The 23,198-nt window shown below is 39.4% G+C and overlaps 3 protein-coding genes across 10 annotated transcripts in view; 1 reads left to right on the forward strand and 2 right to left on the reverse strand.

Moving 5' to 3' along the window:
• Positions 1-122: 122 nt before the first annotated feature.
• Positions 123-10,055, reverse strand: LOC118421622 (target of rapamycin complex 2 subunit MAPKAP1-like). 3 transcript variants are annotated; one of them, XM_035828987.1, is made up of 9 exons: positions 9,464-10,055; positions 8,083-8,237; positions 6,910-7,082; positions 5,636-5,809; positions 5,091-5,203; positions 3,823-3,930; positions 2,298-2,330; positions 774-806; positions 123-462 (listed from the first exon to the last, which is right to left on the reverse strand). In XM_035828987.1, exons 1-9 carry the CDS (start codon positions 9,816-9,818, stop codon positions 260-262), a joined length of 1,347 nt encoding a protein of 448 aa, XP_035684880.1. In that variant the 5' UTR covers positions 9,819-10,055; the 3' UTR covers positions 123-259. The 3 variants fall into 3 exon arrangements, with proteins under 3 accessions (XP_035684880.1, XP_035684881.1, XP_035684882.1); XM_035828988.1 differs by lacking the exon at positions 774-806; XM_035828989.1 differs by lacking the exons at positions 774-806; positions 2,298-2,330 and having other exon boundaries at positions 9,464-10,054.
• Positions 10,056-12,323: 2,268 nt separating this feature from the next.
• On the forward strand, positions 12,324-16,155 carry LOC118421623 (coiled-coil-helix-coiled-coil-helix domain-containing protein 5-like). The gene is made up of 3 exons (XM_035828990.1): positions 12,324-12,486; positions 13,212-13,369; positions 13,987-16,155. The coding sequence occupies exons 1-3, from the start codon at positions 12,356-12,358 to the stop codon at positions 14,019-14,021; spliced, it is 324 nt and encodes a 107-aa protein (XP_035684883.1). The 5' UTR covers positions 12,324-12,355; the 3' UTR covers positions 14,022-16,155.
• A 335-nt stretch (positions 16,156-16,490) lies between these two features.
• LOC118421621 (pre-B-cell leukemia transcription factor 1-like) overlaps positions 16,491-23,198 on the reverse strand; it is a 63,205-nt gene continuing 56,497 nt past the window's right edge. For 5 of the 6 annotated variants that reach the window (XM_035828986.1, XM_035828983.1, XM_035828982.1 and 2 more), the window contains exons 9-11: positions 20,123-20,254; positions 19,560-19,718; positions 16,491-18,253 (exon numbers count right to left, since the gene is read on the reverse strand). In XM_035828986.1, the coding sequence (XP_035684879.1) occupies positions 18,170-18,253; positions 19,560-19,718; positions 20,123-20,254 (375 nt within the window). In that variant the 3' untranslated portion in view covers positions 16,491-18,169. The remainder of the gene's footprint in view (positions 18,254-19,559; positions 19,719-20,122; positions 20,255-23,198) is intronic. The other variant, XM_035828985.1, reaches the window with a different exon arrangement.

Genomic DNA, 23,198 nt, shown 5'->3' on the forward strand with positions numbered 1-23,198 from the left:
TTCCATAGCGCGGTCGGATTATGCAAATCCAACGCCCCTATGATAGTACTTGTTCTGAGTTTGGTGAACACATTGACTGTAAAACCTACCCAGTTGTATGATAGTACTAGTTCTGAGTTTGGTGAACATGTTGACTGTAAAACCTACCCAGTTGTATGATAGTACTTGTTCTGAGTTTGGTGAACACATTGACAGTAAAACCTACCCAGTTGTATGATAGTACTAGTTCTGAGTTTGGTGAACATGTTGACTGTAAGACCTACCCAGTTGTATGATAGTACTTGTTCTGAGTTTGGTGAACACATTGACTGTAAAACCTACCCAGTTGTATGATAGTACTAGTTCTGAGTTTGGTGAACATGTTGACTCTATAAGACTTGTACTGCAGACTGCTGAGGGAGGCCTCCATTTCAGACATGTTTCTGTTCACTTCTGTCTCTTCTTCAACCTCACCACGAGTGCCTAGAAAAGAACAACATAAAATCAACATAAAATCAGACATATGAGTACAGCATTGTCTATAATAAAAGGCAGAGATTTCACTGCCTATAGTGTTAAAATGTGTGAGAAAAAACATATAGAATTTTCATCACATTTTTTTTGGCACAAACAACAACGTTTTGTTAGAACTGTTTGTCATGAACAGTATTAAGAATTTCTGCATTCTGTACAGTGGGCAAAATTAGTACCAACAGTATTATACCAACATGGTGGCCACGCACTGGAAAATGTAGAGGGAAGTTGGCAACGATATCTTGATAATAGGAACTTACATGAACATTGAAAACAATGGGCATCACAAGGAACTTCAAGTTGATTGGTTGGCAAGGGAGGATAGAGAGACACAGGTCAGTAGTTACAACCTACGCTACAGAAAAATGAAACTAGAGGAACATGCTCTAAAGCATCTTGGTAAGGAGTTATGCATGCTGAAGCTTTTCAACAAGCAAGTCAGAGATGAAGACAACATTTCTGCTCAGAGAGTGGAGTAATGCATATCTCACTTGGGTATGCAAGTCCAAACAGGAACCGGGTTGTTGTATCATTATGCAAAGTTTGTAATCTTTAACTATCTTTAAAGCTGAAGTTACTGTACTAACATGGAAAATTTCAAATCACTTCTTTCCAAGGAGATTGGATCATATTTCAGCACTTCTTTCTATGTTTGAAAGTCAGTAATGGTTCAAAGTTAGTAGTTTTTCAAGGCAAGTAATGGCACAGTGTCTTTTGATTCAGGTCTCTTATTGAGATGATGAAATGACATTTAGTTCTAAATTTTCAGAAATATGTAACTTCAACTTTAAGAACTTAATTTGATGACTCAGACAATGTGGTAAGGTTTGTAAATTGTATGCAGATTTTTAGCCCTGTCTTGAAACTAGATGACACATAATTGATACCATTAAGTACGAAACATGAAAAGGGGTTACACACTCAGGCTACAAAATCCACCTCTTTAGATTCCTTTGGATGGATATTATAGATTGCTTATTGAAGAAACATGTTCCATGCACCATTATACAGGGATGTACACAACTGTGGTCCATTCACTCCACATATACTGTGCAAATACAACACTTAAACTACATAACCAACAACACATTATCAGTAGCCATGCACAGCACTGTTACTATTTGCCATGCAGTGATTTGTACAACATCTTGTGGATTAGGATTAGTTTTCAGAAACATTTTGGTCCCAAACCCTCTTCTTCTCTGTGATCATAATTACATCTTTTTTTTTCATACTTTACTTTTGATCGTAACACCAGATACTTAAAAAAAATATTCCATGATTCAATAATTATGTAATCTAAAATTTTGATGATGAGTGCCTCTGTTGGAAAAGCTAAAGAACCAAAGATGCTATTTGTTCAAAGAATGCAATAAAACATATAACGTTAGTTCATCTTTATCCATAGGGTAACCTGTATCTGTTGTATATAAAGATGGGATATTTAGGGGTCGTTAAGTCGATGGAATGTAGTTCCACATTGCAATATCTTGAAAATGTTGACATTTGAAACCCACGTCGTTGACCTGAAGTACCCAGTTTTTTTGAAACAACGAATCTAATTAACAATAAACAATTAGGTTACCCCACGGATTAAGGTGAACTAGTGTTAATGATTTGAGTTGAAGTTTTTCTCTTGCGTTTTCCCAAAAAGGTAACTGGTAGATCAAAAATTGAACACTAAACCAAGATCAGAAGGTTTGGCCCATGTGTTTAGATGCAATGCCCATGCCATGCGATGCATGTATATAGACTGGTACATGTACAAGGTTGTACTATACTACCATGTGCCTTCCGCTTGGCTCTGCCATGGGATCCTGGTTGGTGCAATACATGCCAAGGAAGGATACTAGTTAGAGAGTAACAGGTAGAAAAATATAGGGAAGGTTTCAACACTTACAGTTTCATATACTACCAAATATGCAACTTGCTATATTGTTTTTAAGGAAATTAAGTACACCATAGTTTCTAATCAAAACATGCCATTGCAAAGAGATTATAACAAAGATGTTGAAGGAACTAGAACAGACATACAAGAATGAAAGTTTGAGTAGTATCTTCAAGTCAATCAATGCCTTAAAATGTCCATTAAGAATAAAAAAATTTCTTTGCAACATGAAAAAGTTCTTTGCAACATACAGTGTATTGGGAAAGTATTGTCAATGAATTGCATACAAAGATAAACTACTGTAAATGCAGAAATGTTCGCGGTGGATTAATGTTCGCGATTTTCGCGGTGACCACTTCACCTCGAACTTAAAACTACCGCGAACATTTTCTATCATGGTATCAGACTGCAGTCTATGGTGTTACCTCAAACTTAAAACCACAGCGAAAAGTCCTTTTTCCCGCTACCGCGAAATTAAATCCCCGTGAACTTAAATCCATTTACAGTATTTTTCACAAAATGGGAATAGGAGCTTTGTAAATGGTATTGCCTATTTTGAAAACAGCAGTTCAAAAATCCACAATTGAGTAATCAAATTAAAGCTACACAAATAATGATACATTTTGTACAGAGTATCATTTTGCAACAGCCTGAAGTTTGAAAGAGGGTATGGTGCGCTGTTCTTCAATTCACAAAAGTTCAAACTCAAAGTTCTACAAAGTAGCTAGCGTCACATTTCCAAACAGGTCTAGCCAGGATTTTTGTGGAAACAAATAAAACTTGTATCTATAAAAATAGACAAAAATATTGGTTTTGACAATTCTCTTCATGTCTTGTGTAGTTTGGTGTCTTTTACATTGTATATCATACTTTTCGTTTTAGCAAACAGCCCAGCTTGTCTCCGGTTTGGAAATGTGACGTAGGCCTAAGTCTATGTACTATAATTTCAGTGCTGGTGAAGGAAGACTATAGCCTGGGTACCATGCAGGCAGTAGTTCGCTCTGACATTTGTCATACACTTATAATATACAGTCGCTTCTCTGCCATTCCGTCTGGGAACCTTGACAACTCTAACGTCTGGAACTGTCCAAATTTTAGACGAGGGTGCTGATTGGTCCGTACACATCAGCAAATTAAAGAATGGATTCAAGGGCTTGTTCAAACAGGTGTTACAACACCCGAAACGCCCTCCATCCACTTGGTGTTGGAACGCCTGTTCGACTGAGCGCTCTAAAACCCATTCCTAAATTCACTCATTAACTGATGTCACCACCAAACGGTTTGAATGTGCAGGTCTCCAGACGGGTAGCAGAAGAGGAGCTAACTACTACCCGGATGGTACCAGGATAGGAAGACTAAACATTGCCTATCTAATATAAAACCAACAGCTCAGCCCAATGGGAGTACATGTGTGCACTTACTATGTTGTCTGACCAGACAGAACTCCATGGTGTTCATACTCTCCAGTGTACTGTCCAGGTCCACACACACTCCTGGTTGGGACTGCTTCTCTAGGACATAGTCTGGGCCTGGAACAATGGCACAAAGAAAACAAAAACAATCTCAACAATCATTCACATAATATATGAGCAAAAACTGATAGAAGGAAAGCATGTCACTGAAACATACATAAAGATTTATCCTCGTTATACAGGGTTTTACTTTTAGCCAGCATCCGTCCTTCTGTCCTTTGACAGAATTTTGCAGCTGGGAACGGACAAAAATTTTGCCCATTCCATCCTCTGTGACGGACAAAAATTGGCATGTAATGTAATGATATTTAAAGCTGAGTCTACTCTACCAGCAAAATTTCCCCCTCAAAATGCAGGAAATAGTGTTTCAAAATCTTTACAGACTCCCATAGAATTGTTACGCATCCTCGCTCAACAGGATTTCTATTCAAAATCCAGGGGAAGGAAAAATTCAGGCTGTCTAGAACACTGTTGTTGTACAACAAGGAGGTTTTTTTAGTTGTACTATGAATGTCTGGAGTATCCATAGACTGCATATTTTTTGCCTTAAAATCTATTCTGTATCACAGTACAGGGCTAATCAATTTCTAATAATCATGTAATGATCAAGAGAACACCATGCAAGATTAGTGAAAAAAACGTCCTTTATAGCATATCCATTGCCCAATACTTTCCTACATGACATGCCTGGGGTATTGCAATACATTTATGCCAGGCTTAAGCTAGAATTTTAATATAGGGGGTCCAAATTTCTTGGTGAGCCACAGTAAGTAATACAAAGCATGACTACTGTAGGGGGTCTGGGGGCATCCACCTTCCATGGTGCCGAGTTTTTGAGAATTTTAAGTTAAAATGGTGCACTCTAAGGTATCCTGAGGGGCAAAATTACTGTCAGTGACTGACCAAGTGGCATCCCTGGTCAATTAGGATTTCATGCTTGTCAAAGGATCTGCTCCCCAGTGTAAGGGCATCTAGTGCATCCAATCTCTTGTTATTTTAAGAAATACTGTCCAGATGACACCGTGATGCATACCTAGCTAAAAGCCTGACTGCAATACTGTAGTGCATCTAGTGCATCCAACCTCTGTTATTTTAAGCAAAACGTGTCCAAATGACACCTTGACGCATGCCTGGCTAAAAGCCTGACTGCAATACTGCTACATCTACGTATCATGTAAGTTGCAAAAATTGATTAATTTCTAAAAATGGTCTGATACCTGAAGGGTCCACCCTGCCCTTCCTCCGTTTCAGTGCCCTGTGCAGGATCTCCTTCATCGTTAGGCCCAAGGACTCCACCTGGATACGGGAGAAACCACTGTGGGGGACATTCCTGGGGGGGACAACATGAAAGGATTACGTTCAATGCACATGTACAATCAGCAATGTAGTGTACTTAATTGAGCTCACAAAATCCAACCTTTTAAGTTACATAATACCACTTTACCAGTACTTTTTAAAAAGCTGCATGTAAAAAGATATGAAAATTATATAATTTAAGGGGCAAAAAAAACTTGTGATGATGTTATCCATATGCCCCTCCAACCCCCACCCCCACCCCACCCCAACCCCCAAAAAGCAGACTTAGAATTCTTTCATGCCCACCTTTTAATATTTGTCACGGCTCTATGGAAGGTCAAAATGCCAATTTAGCCAACCTTAAAACCCTAATCTATAGCCATTATGCACACAACTGACAAATATATCAAAACACATACTATAAATGCTATATGTAAGACGTATTTGTATAATACCCATTACTTACACAGTGACTAGCATGATCTCTGATTGCTGTTCCTTGTCCTTAGGTTTCTCCACCAGAGCCAGAGTTGTGAAGCCAAACTTGGCAAAGGGCTCTTTAGCATCCAGCGCAGGGAAGTCTGTGTCTACTTCACCATCATCCTCTGCTATATGGAGACAGTACGCCTCCACATTCTCCCTATCAGAAGGTAGATAAGGAGATCAAAAGAAAAAATAGCCAGACCTCTTGAAAATCCATCCGTCCGTCCGCCCATCCATTCACCCACCCACCCAAACACCAACCCACTCACCCACCTGTCTGTCTATCCATCCATTCACATTCATCCAAACATACATGCATAAACACACACACACACACACCTGGGTACCATGCGGATAGTAGTTTGCGATGGCATTTATACACTATATAAAGTCGCTTTTTGTTCCGACTTTTAATACACACTACATCACTACTCTGCTCTTCAGTCTGGGAACCTTGACATCTTTGACATCTTGAATCGTTCAAATTTTGAACGAGGGCACTGATTGGTCTTTACACACGAGAGAATTAAGGAATGGGTTCAAGTGCTCATTCGATCAGGCGTTCCAGCACCCGAAATGCCCTCCGTTCACTTGCTGGAGGTCCTGTTGTCATCAAACGAGCACTCTAGACCCAATTTGTTCATTAACTGACATCACTTCCGAAATATTTGAATATACTGTGAGTTTCCCCAGAAGTGAAGTCGCGTGGCGCAGCGGCGGCATTTGTGCCTCGTGACCGAGAGGTTGCGGGTTCGAATCCGACTGCGTGTCACCGATCTTGTGCCCTTGGGAAAGGCACTTTACACGACTTTCCTCACTATGCTCAGGTGAAAATGAGTAGCCGGTGCAATGGCCTAGTGGGTAGAGTGTTCGCCTTGCACTCGGAAGGTCGTGAGTTCGATCCCGGCCGAGTCATACCAAAGACTATAAAAATGGTACATGCTGCTTTCTCTGCTTAGCACTCAGCATTCGGGAAAGAGTATGGAAGTTGAACACACACCACTACCAGTGGACTAGCCCCCTGCTGTAGTGATTGCGTTGTGTGTGGCCCAGGGCTAACGAAACAGAGATGGGCACCGCCCTATGCGCCAGAAATGGGCACTGCCCTTGGCGCGGGAAGGGTTTAACTTTAACTTTCCCGAGAAGGGAAGCAGAAGCAAACATGGGAGCAAACTACTACCCGGATGGTACAAAGGCTAACACACACAAATACATACACATGAATATATATCTGCAGAGAAGACAATGTGTACATACAATAGTTTGGGTTCCTTCGCCTCATTGGTGTACTGCCAGCAGATCAGACCAATCAGGTCCTGCACACGGGCCGTTGCCAGGACGACCACGGTAAGGGGGAAATTGCGCTCTTTTCCCGTTGTCATGGTCAGGAAGATATCGACTCTCTTGGTAGCAGTTGACCCTACATGGCCCTGGATAATAAAAGAAAAAAGAGCGTACAAAGTTTAGTATTTGAGAATACTACACATGTATTTGTTCATTGATTTTAACACTAGCGAGCCTTACCCGTAGATAGGAACATATGTGATTAATGTTGTTCTATTTTGTAATTGTGCTATTTTTTGTCTTCAAGTAAAATAGTTGACTAATGCTCCCAGGAATCCCTGAAAACCAGAGATGTGCCCTGAGAGTGTATTTCCTGGCTAAACAAAATAGATGAAATGAAATGTTATTTCTCTAACATAACACCCAATAAACTGACCCCATCGCCATACTTAAGTGTAGAAATGCAAAATAAAAACACAAAAATGGAAACATTTCATCTTAAATCAATACACACATTACATGCACAGACTCTCTCATTGGTCAAACTGCTAATTACCCTGCCATCATTGGTCGAAGTGTTAATCATGATGGAAAGTCAGGGTGGGTCTATAGCATGGATGGGACCAATAGAAAAAGAACTTTCTGTTTATGTTAATGCTTTTCTCTTGTTGGAAAACTCAGCATTTCTGTTACTCAAATTATGAATTTCTGTTCACATTTTATTTAATTAGATGGTCCACCCACTCTTTTTTGTATGAAACAGGCTTTTAGCTAGGATTTTATTATTGGGAGTCCATATTTATTGGTGAGTCGCGGTAATTGACTATTGTAGGGGGGTCCCATGGCATCCACCTTCCATGGTGCAGAGTTTTTGATGATTTTGAATTAAAAATAGTGCATTCTAAGGTATACTAAAAGGCAAAACAGTTACAGAGGCCACAGTAGAAGACTGTGACCACAGATGACCTGGTAGCATCCCTGGTCAATCAGAATTTGATGCTTGTCGGTGGATTTTCTCCCCAGTGCAAGAGCGTCCAGAGCATCAAGTTTCTTGTTATTCTAAGAAAAGCAGAAGACGCGTTGACGAATGCCTGGCTAAAAGCCTGGTATGAAACCTCAATGAAAAAAACAACTATTTTTGCCCACCTTGCCATCAAACTTGGAGAACTCGATGAAGGGATTGTTGGTGAGGACAGGACTCTGTTCTAGCTGCTCTGCCAGGACTGATGTGCGCTGTGGGACAGCAGCCGACTTCTTCTCCGACAGATCCTTCTTCTCAAACATCCCGGCCATCTCTTCTGCTGCGGGGGGAGGCAACAACGGGTGGTTAGAAAGGGTCTGCCTAAACACATGAACCGACGGACCTCAAACAACCCTAATATGCAGTGTACACATGGCAGCAATCTTTTGTGGATACATTGTTTATGCATTTATAAGTAAAAAAAAGGCAGGAATTCCATTAGGTCATCAGAGGTTGTTTGAAGTCATTTCAGGTGTTTAGGCAGACCGGGTTATAAGGGTGGTCTTATAATATCATAACACTTTATCTAGTACATTGTACATGGATGAAGGTTAGACATCCATTTATACAAATAACATATTCAAAGCCTATCTAATAGCGGTTATCCAGTGGTTAGCGGCCCTGCCTCTGGAACTAGAAGCTGTGAGTTTGATTCCAGCTGTGTCGCTCAGCGACATGCACGCTACCGGAAAGGGTTGCAGTCCTTAGGACAGGACGTTAAGCCGTGGTCCACTGTTCATTGTGCTTGTCAAAAAGAGCTAAGGGAATTTCCCCGGTACAACGAACCTGTAAATACTGTACATAGCATGTGTCTTCTCTGTCATGACCAGTTGAAGACTAGCTCTTCAGTGACATAAAACTGGATCGAGATCACATTCCTTTTTTTCCTTTCTAATCTCTAGAACTCGATAAGATTCGGACATTACTTTCATCTTCAGTATCACTAGAATTAACTGTATCTAGTATTATATTGAAATATTCCTACAAAGGCTTCAAAACATAAAATTGGTCATGATATTCAGTCACTGACAATTGCTCTTGGAAGCTTTTCAATGAGAAATATGTAACAGATCGATTTATAGTATTGAGAATAATGAATGAATCAAATATATGTCATTTCCCTCCAAAACAAACAGATAACCATCCCTTTCTAAAGTAGGCCATGTTTTTTTTTATTATATGGATGACATCCGTGTACACATCGATTCTCTGTCATTTCTCTCAAAAAGAGTATTGAACTATGCTGTAAATCATACAAGGCAGCTACAAAATGAGCAAATACATACTATAGTATAGGGTTTGATAATGTATAACAGAAAAGTGAGAAAACTCTAGTCATAGAATGCCAACATCAAATGCCATTTAGTTTTCATAATAAAGCCAATTTTAGGGGGGGGGGGAACTATTTTTGCAGGCTTACATCAGTTTTCAGGTTATAATGCTGCAAAATCAAGGTGTGAAAAAGCTCCTTCAGCACAACAAGGGTTAAGTCTTATGGATACATACCTGACATGTCTACAGGCTTCTCCTTCCACTGAACATTCCGACATCGTACTTGGTTCTGTCTTTCCTTTTTCAGTTTCTCCAGTCGCTGTGCCGTGTTTGTACGACGGCGGATTCCCCAGTCCAGACTGGACGCCGTGATGTCGAACGACTGAGAAATGTCTCCGTACTCCAAGTTCTGCGGTTTCTCGCTCGTGCTCCGAGTTTTGGGTGTGCCTTCGCGCTCCTGCTTGATGCTGTCCCAGTGTTCTATGTCCTCGTCTACGAGAACCATCTCGGACATCCCGGTGTCGTCGCTCGTTATGAACGCCTGTCGGAGGTACGACAGGACAAACGCCGGGTCCTCTATGAACGCCATCCTGCAATTCAAGCCTGAATCCCTAGGGGGCTCTGTCCGGGTATTTTCTCTCAAACTAGGCAGCTGGTGAACAGCATGACAGCTGCATCATATCCTGATGTCCTGTTGAACTATTCTTCATGCCATGATTTTCACTACTTTCTATTCGTGAGGCACAATCTTGATGCTTTTGTCTTGCACCTTAGCTGAAGAAGTCAACTTTTGACTTGGCCGTCTTGGAGCTAGTGTCCAAACAAAAACATAAACAAAAATATCAATTAAATCCATACAAGTGATCGCGATGATGTCACGGTGACGCAGTGGTAGGCAAAAAGCAAGTGTTGATTTACATATTGACCAGTTAATTGGATTTACTAATTTGAATATCAATTTTTAATCCAATCTGCTGACGTCCTGGTAGGCACCAGCCGTCAAATATCCCGGATATAAATATCTCCTGATCACTCGTATACTGCAAATTCTAGAATTAAAGGACTCTGCTATATTCATGTAACGTTAACACATAATATTGAACTTGACATTTTGAAAAAAAAAATGTTCACATGTTTCTTTAATACTATATGTTAACGTTAGATTCAAACAATTTCAATGAAGAGAAATATGTGCAAATGTTTTCTCAAAATGTCAGGTTCACAATTATAATTTTTTATATGTTAACGTTACATAAAATATAGAAATATGTTACATAAAAAATATGATTCAAACAACAAAATACATATTTTAGCTTGCTGTAGTGTTAAATCACTCAGGCAACAAGTCTAAACCCCCAAGAGGTACGGACAGCAAGGCCGCAAGGCAATGTCAACACTTGTCACCTGTCATTTCTAACACCCATATTTTTGTCACCCAAAAACCTCCTCTAAAATCCCCATTCCACGTAGTTTTACAGCTACAAAGCTTTCTTATACCTCTGCATACTCGTACATACATCTATCATTTGACAGAAATTGCCAGACTGGCTTTTATGTGTCTGAAAAACGGAGAAATATCTGGAAAACAAAAACAAAACCCACTTTTTCTTGAGCCGCCGCCATTTTTGTTTGAGAAATGAGGTCAGCTGTTAGAGGTCAGAGGTCACCAGAACCTCGTGAAGGTTGAATCTTGCTTGAGAAGCTTGTCCTTGGAGTTGGATCGGGTTTTGAAGGTCTTGAAGACTTCTCCTCGGTGTAATTGAATAGGAGGCGTTGTACAGAAGCTGATGTTGAAGGAGAAGTTATCTCAACCATAGCAAAATGTGAGTATTAAAACGCCCGATACAGATCTCTTATATATGTCAGTGTTATGTCACATGTATCATGTTCGGACCAAGCAAGGAGGTTAAAAAATACCTCCTTGGACCAAGGCACTTTCGTTGATGAAAGCTTCTGACCTAATGTTCTGACCATTGTACTAATACATTGTTCCGACCATTGCTAAACAGCTAAGTTGTAGCAAGAGCTTTTGGAAATTTTATGAAAGATCCTTGCTTGTAGTTTTAAAATATCATATTATAATTTATCAATATGAATGTGTAATGTATCAGATCTGGTGGTTTATTAAAAAAAGGAGGAAATAGCGGGTAACATGTATTGTAATGACTTTCCTTGTCTCATAATTTTTACAAGATGTTTTATTATTAAAACTAATGCTAGTTCACCTTTATCCGTTGGGTAACCTTAAAGGGACATAATGTAGAAATATGGCGCCAAAATTTCAAATGTTTTGAACTTGAAAATCTCCATTCAGATTGACATTTGCAACTTATTTCTAACTTATCTACGTCATTTTATCACATTTCTAGTGCTAATTAACGACGTCAAAGTAAGCCGCGACCAAATTCACTTACTTCCGGGTAGCCTACCGGAAGTAAGCCGACCGTAGATTTCCGAATCGACCGTTGCGGTCGCAGATCTTCGGAGCTTAGCGGTGACCTTAGTAACGATTCGAGCGAAGCACCGAACGCGTTCTAAAGCGCACTTTGGCTCGCCGGCGAGTTGAATAAAATGGCGGACAACTCAAGCGGCGGAGGGAAGTGCACATATTTCAAAACATCCTCACGGCTCAACAAAGTCGTATCCATACGTTGTAAATATTGCTGTGCAGTGTAATAAGGTAGACGCAACTCACAATGTAGAGAAATGACCGAAAACAGTGACTTTATTTTTACATTATGTCCCTTTAATAATAATATTCGTTGTTTTTCAAAACAGGCCGATTGGTGGTAGTTTTATACTGCAATATACTGAAAATATTGCAATTTGAAACAATGGTCGTCAATGTGATCTTCCCAAATACCCTGTTTTTAAAAACAACGGATATAGGTTACCCAACAGATAATGAAAATTAAAGGTGAACTAGCATTAGTAACATTAACATTAAACGTTAGATCAGTTCATGGTGGCTTGACAGCACTTGAAGACCTAAATTTTTATATACTAGTACATTTTATTGGGTGTAATGATACTGATAGGTCACATTTGTACTTATTATCAACCAAGGAGCTTTTATACATGTCATAAGTGTCAATCAACTACTTTTGCCATTTCAGGAATGTTGTGATGGAATTAGTGGCTAAGTTCTGTCACAGTGAGCTGGAGGCGTATGGCAGCTGTGTACAGGACAACCCGCAGAACTGGCCCACTAAATGTGCAGAACTCAAGAAGAAGGTTTCCAACTGCTCATCCACACAGTAAGAAGCCTAAAACCTGATCTTGAGTAGCCTGCGTGCAAACCTCAGAATCTAGCCTGAGTGCCAGCCTCTGTAGTGACCATTAGTTGGACAAGTTTTCTAAAATTCACTTGTCCTATCAGGCAAGTACATGTACATACAAAACCTACTTGCCTGAACAAACTTTTCACTTTTAAACAATTTAAACAACACTTTTCTATGGATTTTTACTTCCAGCAATGGAATTCATTTATTATTGGCTCTATTTTCTGTGTTGACCAATTATGCTTGATGCCATGACTGAAAAGTAACAAGTCGCTTACTTAACCATGGAACCAATGGTCACTACAGAGGCTGTGGTTAGAAAGCAAAAGGATTGAGCCAGCAGTCTCTACAGAGGCTGGCACTCAGGCTTGGTTGCAAAACAAATTTGAGATTCCAAAATAGGCAAATATGAGATGACAATACCTTGAATATTGAAATTTTAGTGGTGGTTTAATGTTTACAGTTTTCGCAGTAAATTTTCTTCACCGAAAACTTAAAACCAATGCAAAAATTCTAGTTATGTCTTGATATGCATGTACATATTGTGGATTCAAAAATACAAATACATTGTACCAAATGTCTCCCTAGTGTATAGTGTCTTCTGCAGTACTGCTATGGATTACTTGGTGGCACTACTGTACTACAATTTTTTGGCACTGCAGTTTTTTGTCATCATACCAGTTTTGAAATTTTCTCCACAGCCCTTCCATTCAGAGAATAAAGCGTGACTGTCACAAGCAGTTCCAGGTGTATGACTACTGCATACGGAACAACCCCAGCGATGTCGAGGTGTGTGTGCCTGCACTACGGGAGTTCTTCACCTGTGGACATAATGCTGCTTCTGACCAGCAACTCAAAGGTACAGTTTAGAATTCTGGAATTTCATTTTTCTCCACAAGGCCACAGCAAGTAAATTTTATGGATGACACCCTATGCAGACTGCAAAAATAATGAGATAACACACACAAAAAGTAACAAGATTGCTAAATTTTCAAGATACCGGTACCGGTGGCCACCATAAATGTTGTAACAAGATTTGAAGTGACAAAACGTGGCATCACAACTAAAAAGGCATTTATTCCTGTACTAAAGAAGTGAAATAGTGTAGCAAAAGTGATACTAGTATGGTACACTGGTATCACTTGCCAAGCTGGCAACTACATTCATGGCTTCCATATTGGCATTTAACAACAAGTTTCATTCTGCAACTATAGTCATGGCTACCTCCCAAGTGTTACTTCTACAAGTATGATTATTAAACTACAACACAACATGTTTGCCGATTTTTGTCTATCTGACCATCCACGAAGATTTTTCTGAAATCAGGCGAAAATTAATGAGCGTTGATGTCATCCATAAAATTTACTTGCTGTGGCCTAATAATTTCTCAAGCTCTGCTGATAGGGGAACTATGAAAACTTGTTGATTTTTGTTTGTATTTCATTTGCTCATTTTTTAAACTGTATTTCATTCCAGAGGACATGCCAACACCACAGAAAGCTGCTGCATGATGGGATACGTAGATGCACGATATTATACCTCAACAGAAGAAAGTCATATTTGATAACACAGTCCTCAAGTCTTTTAATCTAGATGTGTCCTGTTCTAAGTCTCCATTTCGAAACTTCAAGCCATATTGATGTTTGCCAAAAAAAGTAGTCTATTCATTCATTCTACTCCAGGTACACTCATATTTCAAAATTGTCTTCTTGGACAAATGAAATCAAAGGAAAAGGACTTGCAGATAATGCGCAGATACTTATTGTGGATTAAAAAATACAAATACCAAATGTCTCCCTAGTGTATAAGCTGTAGTATTTCTTCTGCAGTACTGCTGTACTTTACTAGGTGGCACTACTGTACTGCAATTCTTTGGCAGTATACAGTGGTGATCAATTTCATCAAACCAGTTTAGCTTTTTCTCCACAGAACCTTCCATTCAGATAAGTTGAATGTCAAGACTATCAAAATTATCATTGTACTCATGTGAATCATAATTTGGCAAATTGTGAACAATGAGATGTAACATTACATAATTATAAAAATGTTATATCATTACGCTTGACTTTGATATTCTTTTTTGCATTACAACTTTCGCAACATGTGGGGGATGTGTAAGTGTTAGCAGTTAATTAGCTCTAACTGTTTGGAGACATTTTTTGTACAACTGCTTCTAATTTTTCTGTACCATGCAAATTCTCTATTAAAATCAACTGAGAATAAAAGATGAAGCACTGCCTTTTCCATGCAGCCTTTATTGGTATGAACAGTTAAACACACAGAGACATAACATGTACATGTACAATACATACTTCCTCACAAACAAGTCACTCTTTCACTACTGTGGTACTGACAACTGGTTCGACTCTACATTCATGTATAATCCCACACAAGGAACATCTCCCAGTGACAAGTCTTGATAGTGACTTCCAACTTGAATCAGGAAGTATTGTACATTGCTTGTGATATATTGACAGTCAAGTACAAATGTAGTACTGGTTGCACATCCATACATAAAAACAATACTGACCACAGCACAATGTTGCACATGCGTGTCACACTTGCAAACAGATACAATATAGCATTGGTCTTCATGCGTTTGTAAAACAAAAAAAGTTATACTGTAAAAACATTAAAGTAACGCTATACTGTGAAGTCAAGCACTATTGACTTTTGAAATTATGAAATTATAACTTTGTGGCTGTTAAATTCAGAAGTTAACAGTGTGAGTACATGTAGTGTTTTACATCAATTTCAACGGCTAGCTTACTCAACTTTGGCACAAGCGAAGCTCCAGTTATTCACTGTTGAATCAAAACAAAAACTGTGCATTTGCAACTCCATAAATTATGACTTCACATCAAGTGAAATAGCAAGATGATTGCATGTTTAATAGCTGTGTCCAGTGACAAGACAGACATTCTCACACTCACTCAGGTATACTTCTTCAAATGGTGAACGTCAGACAATCATACCAGAAGAAACCATCCTTGTTTCCATAGGAAAAAGGAGTTTCTTATAGGACTACCCAAACTACTCATTTTGTACATTATCTGTAATATTGTGACTGGTACACCCATTCTAGTATGTGTTTTGAAAAATGAACAGACAGTCATATAACTTCACGTGATAGCATTAAAACTTTTAACCCTTTAGGTTCTAAGTACTGTAACAGTTTTAACCAGTACTGGGACCCACGGTAGGTGGAAGGTTAACCCTGCTAAGTTCTATAAGAGAAGTTTGGGAGAGTTTTCTACACATAAATGGTTCATGTGCAAAATGCTTCTGATGTTAAAGAGCCAGCTCCTAGCTTTTGGTTTATTAGGCCATGTTGATATGATTATATGGATGACATCCGCGAAGATAAATTTTCTGCCGTTTCAGAAGAAAAAAAATGTTTTCAATCAAACTGTACATCATACAAAGCAGCTGCAAAATGAAACGATTTCGTGAATTCTTGGTCAGGCTACAGCATCCGGTCATCCTTGGGTGGTCTGACATCCAAGAACTGACCGGACTGGGCATTGCTTAACTTCCGAGATCGAGGGATCGGGTGTGTCCAAGATGGATTGCAAAACATAATTCAAAAACTTATGTCAATTAGAATGTCAACATCAATTCCAAGGTCAAAGAAAAAAGATGTGAAACAACAAAAATGAATATCATCTATCATTTGATATACCATACTTGGGTATGGTATATCATACCCAATATATCAGTCGTATGTTCAACCATCCTGACCACTTACTGGTAGATTTCATAAAGAAGACATTTTTTGAGGGACCAAATTTTTTTTCATTGGCATGCTTGCATCAGTTTGGGGGTTCCCTTGGGGGTTCCCAAACGATGTCATCCATATAATCAAATCAACATGGCCTTCTTAGTCAGAGAAATGCCACATTATCTAAAAAGTTGAGGCTTTTCCTTTGAAAAAGAAGAAAGTGTTTTTGCTACCATGTGAGCAAAAATTAACCATTTGTAAAAAAGAAAAGAAAAATTCTTTACATGTAAAACATTGAGTACAGTTTCTACCTTACTTGTTTGTTCCTATGCTCTGGGAGCACATTGTCTACCTACACTACATGGTTAGACTACTAAACTACATATTATCTATACAACACTTATTTGACATTAATTAGCTAAAAGATTTCTTGTACATAATTTTGGCTGCGTCCACTTTGTGAACACAGTGAAATAAAATCATTAATATGTAGTTAAATTTAGCTGACAACATGACAGTTATTTTACATGATTGACAGGCTATTTATGAATGTTTCGTTTTAAAAATGATCATCTACTTAATTTCTACCTAACCCCATTACACAACAGGAAAAAATACTACTATTTGTCTGCTGTTTTTAAGTGTCATCTCCAAATGTTTTTCTCTAAATAATACTAGGAAATTGGTAAGTAATTTCAAGTCTCTCTTTATGCTTCACTGATTTTCTTTTTAAAAATCCTGGCGTTACACTTAGTGAAACAGTAACGTTATCTGTTTGGTCATTACCGTGCATGTTGAAAAGCTTTTTTTTTGGCTATGCCTCAGGGGTGGATGCCTGTACCTGTTCTCAAATTAGCTAATTTGTGTTAAACTGCAAACAGTAATTACTAATGCCTGACACTGCATCATAAGTTACAACAGGAGTAGCCACTCACATACAACAGGTCAAAGGTCACAACAGGTCACATGACTAACCACTACAGTTTGGTTCCCTGCTCAAATTTGTGAAAACTTTCGAGCGTTGAAGATGCATTTTGTTCATTTGTTCTCCATAATAGATCTACAGGTATTCTCCTGTGGAATTAACCATGAAAATGACCAAAATGATACACAGTTTGCACAATTTCTGTTGTAATCGTGAAGTACAACAATGATTCATACAGCACTTTTACCAGTGAGAGGTGGTACTATCTACAGAATGCCTTCTCAAGACTTTAAAAGGTGTTGTCCATATCCTGACTATTGTTACATCACACTCTTGGTCCCCTTCCTAACTGGCAGTCAGGTGACACCAACAGCTCCGTCTATGTCACTCCTCACTTGTAACAGTTACTGAAATAGTAAAGATCTACAGGGTTCAGACACATCACTGCATGCCTCTGTTTCTACTGCTTTCAAAGCTGAAAATCACCATCTAGAAACACATTTGCTACTGCCAATCTGAAGTGCTGAATATATTTTTTTTATTTCCGACAGTATTCCCTACTGTTGACTTCAATTTGATAGATCATTCCGACAGTTTCAACCTGCAAATTTTGGACAAATATGAGCAAATTTTCTTTGATTCAGTTTCTTGCGATACTGTCAAATCAGCTTCCAGCTTTTAGCTATCAAAGCATTTCCATAGGCAACTTTTGCTGTTGTTATTAATGTACAAGCCAATGTTGAATGTAATAAATTCTGATTCAAGTGAGGCAAATACAACAGGAGTAGCTAATATTATCAACTTTGTAAAATAAATCTGAGAAGACTTTTAACCCACAAAAAAATGCACGCCATAAGATGATTGTGACAACACACAGTCACTGGATATGTTGAACCCTGTCAATCGAAATACAAGTGGCAGGAGTCAGCTTGAATGTTCAAACCCCAGTGTACATACACCTACATAATGAGCTTTTATTGTTCTATCTGGAACATGATATGGGAGGCTGAAGATCAAGAGCTGCCATTGGTTGGCCCCTTCTGGGATCCCTCACCATCTTGATCATCATCATCATCTTCATCACTGCCATTCATTCCCTGGAAGGAAAAACAGAAGACGTTTTTTAAACATCACTTTCTACATCTGATGTACAACATTTTTAATATTTCTATAATAACTTTTTCAAGGTAATGTTGGTTCCCCTTTCCATGCAGGTTAACCTATATTCCTTGTGTTTACCCACAAGTATTAAGGGATATCAAGTCGATGGACGGTGGTTTTAAGTTATAATATGTTCAAACTATTGTAGTTTAAAACAGTGTCATCTGTCGACTCGACATCCCTAAATACCCATGTTTTTTTAAAGCAACGAATATATGTTACCCAGCGGATAAAGGTGAACTAGTGTTAGGTCAAAGTGATCCATTTCGTGACATAGTCCACTTCTGCATTTACACCAAAATTGTACACGGCTTCACAGAAAAATCTAGCCAAAATGAAAACAAATAAAATGTATGAAAATGTTGTTTGAAATGGTGCCTTAGCAATACATATTAATCAACACCAGACACTAAATCAATGACCTGTCACTATTTATTTGAAGAAAAATTAAGCTGAAATATGCTGAAGCAAACATAAAGATGGCTGAGCAGCTTGGAGGATGTGATGTGCTGAGATGAGGGTCCATACTGAGTCTCTAATACCAGGGCCTCATGTGCAAAGCAGTGAGCATAATTCAATACAGCTGGTGATCGTCATGCACTTTTCAAAGCAAAACAGCCTGTCAACAAAAAAATATTAAAGGTAAAATCTGAATACGGCGGCTGTGCGGTTCCTAAGTGGAGAGGGAACTGATGGAGATGGTTACAGCCTTGTGATGGCATAGTCTGGGCACCATCGTGATACCGTAGTTTGCTCCAAAGTTTATTATTCACTACATAGTCACTTCTCTGTTTGTCTAGGAACATTGACGTCTCTAAAAGTCTGGAATGGTCCAAATTTTGGACGAAGGGTGCTGATTGGTCCCTACACGCGAGCAAATTAAGGAATGGGTTCAATTAGCGCTTGTTCGAACAAGTGTTCCAACATCGGACAAGCCCTCCATCTGCTTGCAGGAGGGCCTGTTGTCATCGAACAAACGCTCTAGAAACCATTCTTTAATTCGGTCACGACGTTATCATACTATTGACGTCACGACCAAAAGATTTGAATATACATGTACAGTTTGTCAGACGGGTAGCAGAAGCAAATATAGGAGCAAACTACTATCGAGATGGTGCCCAGGCTAGTGACGACAAGCACTGAAAAAGAAACGTGTGAAATGGCATGTTAATGGTTTGCCCCGCTGATCTCTAGACGGCACATGCACTGCACTGTGGGTCACAGTACAAAAGTGGCAGTGACCTGGATAGCTGGGAACTCCAGCGAGGGTGGCGCCTGGTCACCTGACCACTCGTTACCCCCTGCAGGGTTAGTGGTGCTGCTGTTGCCATGGTTACTGGGCGTGCCACTCTCCTGAGGAGGGGTGCTGCGGTCCTGGCCTTCTGTATCAGCTGGTGCATTCTGGAAGGAGTTGTACAACCTCTAGTACTATACTTCTGCCTTATTGTATGTCAGGGAAGGTCTTCATGTACTTTATGATACTTCAAGGAGGGGATATCGTTTTAAAATATTACACACATTTATGTCATATCTGGGCCGTGATAACGTTCGATACCTGTGTCCCAGACTGGGTGATAAAAAGCCGTATCATACAGGTTTTGAACTGTTTAAACTTAAAGAAAAAGAATCAATGTAAAAAACTCATAGTCAATCAGTTTCATACAAACTTCAACAGATGTATTGACATACCTGACTGAAGTTTTTGCACAACTTACATAAGTATGAAAGTTTGAACATGAACAAATGAACCTAACATAAGGAAATAGGAGAAAAGGTTTCCAGATGAACAAGAGTTATTCTCCTACCATATCTGGCATAGAGGAGTGGTTGTTGCCTGTGGAGGGTGGGTAGTAGGAGGGTAGAGTCTGGGAGATGGGTGTGTTATCCTCAGTGTTGTACCCTCGTGTCTGGGTGATCACATGTCTCAGGGCCTGGGCCTGGAAACACAGACAAATATGGCCATGTAAAATACATTTTACAAAATGCAATGTAAAAATTTTGGGGTGTTTTCTGAAATTATTATTACATTGATTATAACAACAGCAACCACAAGAAAAGAGTGTGCATCACCGTGCAACTGAGTACAAACGACATGCCATATCACATACGAAAGCGGCAAATGGAACATAGAGATATAGGTGAGAACACTCAACACATAGACCGTTCACAATACTCTGTCGACGGAGGTTACTCTCCAGTCACAGAGTAAGTACCTGATACGTCAGTGAAGGTTAGAATTCTTGGTAATAAGATACGCCGAAAAAGCAATTACTCAAGCAACTGGATATGATTTTGGAAATGGTCAAACATTTCAGGTAGAATCCACTATATTTCGTCAGTGACACTAAAGAGATCTCCTTGGAGAGCAGGCTTCTAAATCATGAGTGGCAACATAACCAGACATATTCTACATATCAAACAGAAAAGTGCTCCTAGTAGTAGTATGGACCAATGCATTTGGTGGTCTGAACCACCTTAGTGTTCTACCCTGACGGCGTCAACTATGTAGTGTTTCATTTTGAGTCTAGCTCTGATTTCATCATTTGCATCGAAACTTTGCACCAAACCCTTGACCACAAATTCATGGATCAATTCCATCCAACTCTAACATCAGTAAGTAACATGTAAGTCTACATTTTCCTGGGGAGACAGTCAGAATGTAGCCATGCAAAATACAATTTACAAAATGCAATGTGAAAATATAGGGGTGATTTCTGAAATTATTACATCGATTATAACAACAGCTACAGCGAAAAAAAAGTGCATCATCGCAAAACTGCGTACAGACAACATGCCAAACTACATACGAATGCAGCAAACAGAACATAGAGATATAGGTACAAACACTCAAGACATAGACCGTTCACAAGACTCTTTCGACGGAAGTTACTCTCCAGTCACAGAGTAATTACCTTGATACGTCAACTAACATTAGAATTTTTGGTAATAAGTTACGCCAAATAGCAATTACTCAAGCAACTGGATATGATTTTGGAAATGGTCAAACGTTTCAGGTAGAATCCACTATCTTTCGTCAGAGACACTGAAGAGATCTCCTTAGAAGTTAGAGAGCAGGCTTTTAAATCATGTGTGGCAAAATAATTAGACATATTCTAATCTCCAAGCAGATGATATAAGATAGTACCAAACTGGCCAACGAGTGTAGTCAGCCAAGAGGTGTCCATTTGCCATGTAGAATCTGCCCCAGTCGGCCAGAACAAAGGCTTTTAACATCCAATTGTTTCCCAATTAAACTGTGCTTGCAGTGTAGGTGCTAATTGCCCTTCTTCCTGTTTGGTGCTAACTTTCAACTGGGACATGTGCTGGTCACTGACTTAGTCCCAGTGTAAGTCGCTCGTAAAGTCATTAGCACATGGCCACAGGGAGGGGCAGCAACACCATTGTTGAATAGAAATGCTCCTCCCTGTTTCAGTGACGGCAGATCCCTGGTAGCCAAACACAATTGTCTTCTAGGCCTGCTTCACTCCACTTACAGCTTTCGATACTATCTTATGCTATCTGCTTGGAAATTAGACATATTCTACATAAACAGAAATTGATCCTCGTAGTAGGGTTTAAGGACCAATGCGTTTGGTGGTCGGAACCACTTTGGTCTTCTACCCCTGATGGCGTCGACTATGGAGTGTTTTATTTTGAGTCTAGTTCTGATTTCATCATTTGCATCGAACCTTTGACCTTACCCTTGACCACAAAACCATGGATCAATTCCATCCAACTCCAACATCTCCAAGTACATGTAAGTCTACATTTTCACTCTACTTTTTTTCCAGACATATCAATTAACAACCGGCATGATAACTTAGGCCCAATCTATACACAGTTTTTGCCCATATCTGTGGAGATGTCGGGAGGGATCTGGAACGTTGGCCGCTACACCTGTGGCACTTGCAGTCATAAACAGCTATATAGCCTACTGAGCACGCATTATATGCTAATAAGCCCTCCCGAAGTCGGGACACACAAGTGGAAGCTGTCGGGGACCCCTGCTAAGCCATTGCTACCCCTGCCAAGCTATTGGGCGAATGGTCCGGTGTGACAGCGATCTCGCCCCCCCGGGGGGCGAGATCACTAGCGTTTTCGCCCCCCTTTAGCGTTTTCGCCCCCCCCCCAAGAGCAGCTGGTTACTACACATTACAGGTGCGCTACCTGGTACTATACTGCACCTGGGGAGTAACGTATATGGTGTGTTACCTGGTACCTATATGGCACCTTATTACCGTACCGTAAGATGTCATACCCCGAAAGTCGATACTATATTGTTCGGTGCAAACATCACATTGAAATGAAAAAGACAATTTTTTGCAGCTGAGGTGGCATAAAAACAGTGATACTGCGAATGTATAAATCAACACCGTCTATCGTACGGAATACGTCAGCTATATGTTTTCAATTTGTCACAGTGTTTTCTTTCTTGTGCTGGAAACATTTCCAAAGCACTAACAAAAACACACGTGAATAATAGTTTCTCATTATAAACACTATCTACGCGCAAGTTGATATAGCTGTTGCTAAATGCTACACAAACACTGGTAAAGTACCAGTCTTAAGAAACACGGGTAAATGCATCAGTTCCTAAATACTAGAAAAAACAGTCATGTTGGAGGTGAAGATATCCCTTGGCCAGGTGCATATACCAAAAGGGGCGTTTTTCTAATTAATACCTAATATTTGCACAATTCATAAGAGACATTACATAGTTTTTTTTGTGGTCACTTCATGGTAGATAGAGACTTCATATTGGAGATATATAGGTTGCTTGAGGACAGGTGAATACAATGAAATACATCTTATGTCAAGACTCAGGTATATGCAATAATGGGAATACAAGGGACCCAACCCTCCTTGTTTGAAACAAGTTCA

This window comes from Branchiostoma floridae, chromosome 8, assembly GCF_000003815.2.
Source record: "Branchiostoma floridae strain S238N-H82 chromosome 8, Bfl_VNyyK, whole genome shotgun sequence".
NCBI classification, from domain to species: Eukaryota; Metazoa; Chordata; class Leptocardii; order Amphioxiformes; family Branchiostomatidae; genus Branchiostoma; species Branchiostoma floridae.

Excerpts from the sequence above, each read along its gene's own strand:
- LOC118421622 (XM_035828987.1), bottom strand. The coding sequence starts at position 9,818 with ATGGCGTTCATAGAGGACCCGGCGTTTGTCCTGTCGTACCTCCGACAG. Across the intron at positions 5,204-5,635 it reads GAGATCATGCTAGTCACTGT|GAATGTCCCCCACAGTGGTT; the intron begins GTAAGTAATGGG and ends TGTCCCCCCCAG. Across the intron at positions 2,331-3,822 it reads CTGTCTGGTCAGACAACATA|GATCCCATGGCAGAGCCAAG; the intron begins GTAAGTGCACAC and ends TGCACCAACCAG.
- LOC118421623 (XM_035828990.1), top strand. The coding sequence starts at position 12,356 with ATGGAATTAGTGGCTAAGTTCTGTCACAGTGAGCTGGAGGCGTATGGC. Across the intron at positions 12,487-13,211 it reads TCCAACTGCTCATCCACACA|CCCTTCCATTCAGAGAATAA; the intron begins GTAAGAAGCCTA and ends TTTTCTCCACAG. Across the intron at positions 13,370-13,986 it reads TTCTGACCAGCAACTCAAAG|AGGACATGCCAACACCACAG; the intron begins GTACAGTTTAGA and ends ATTTCATTCCAG.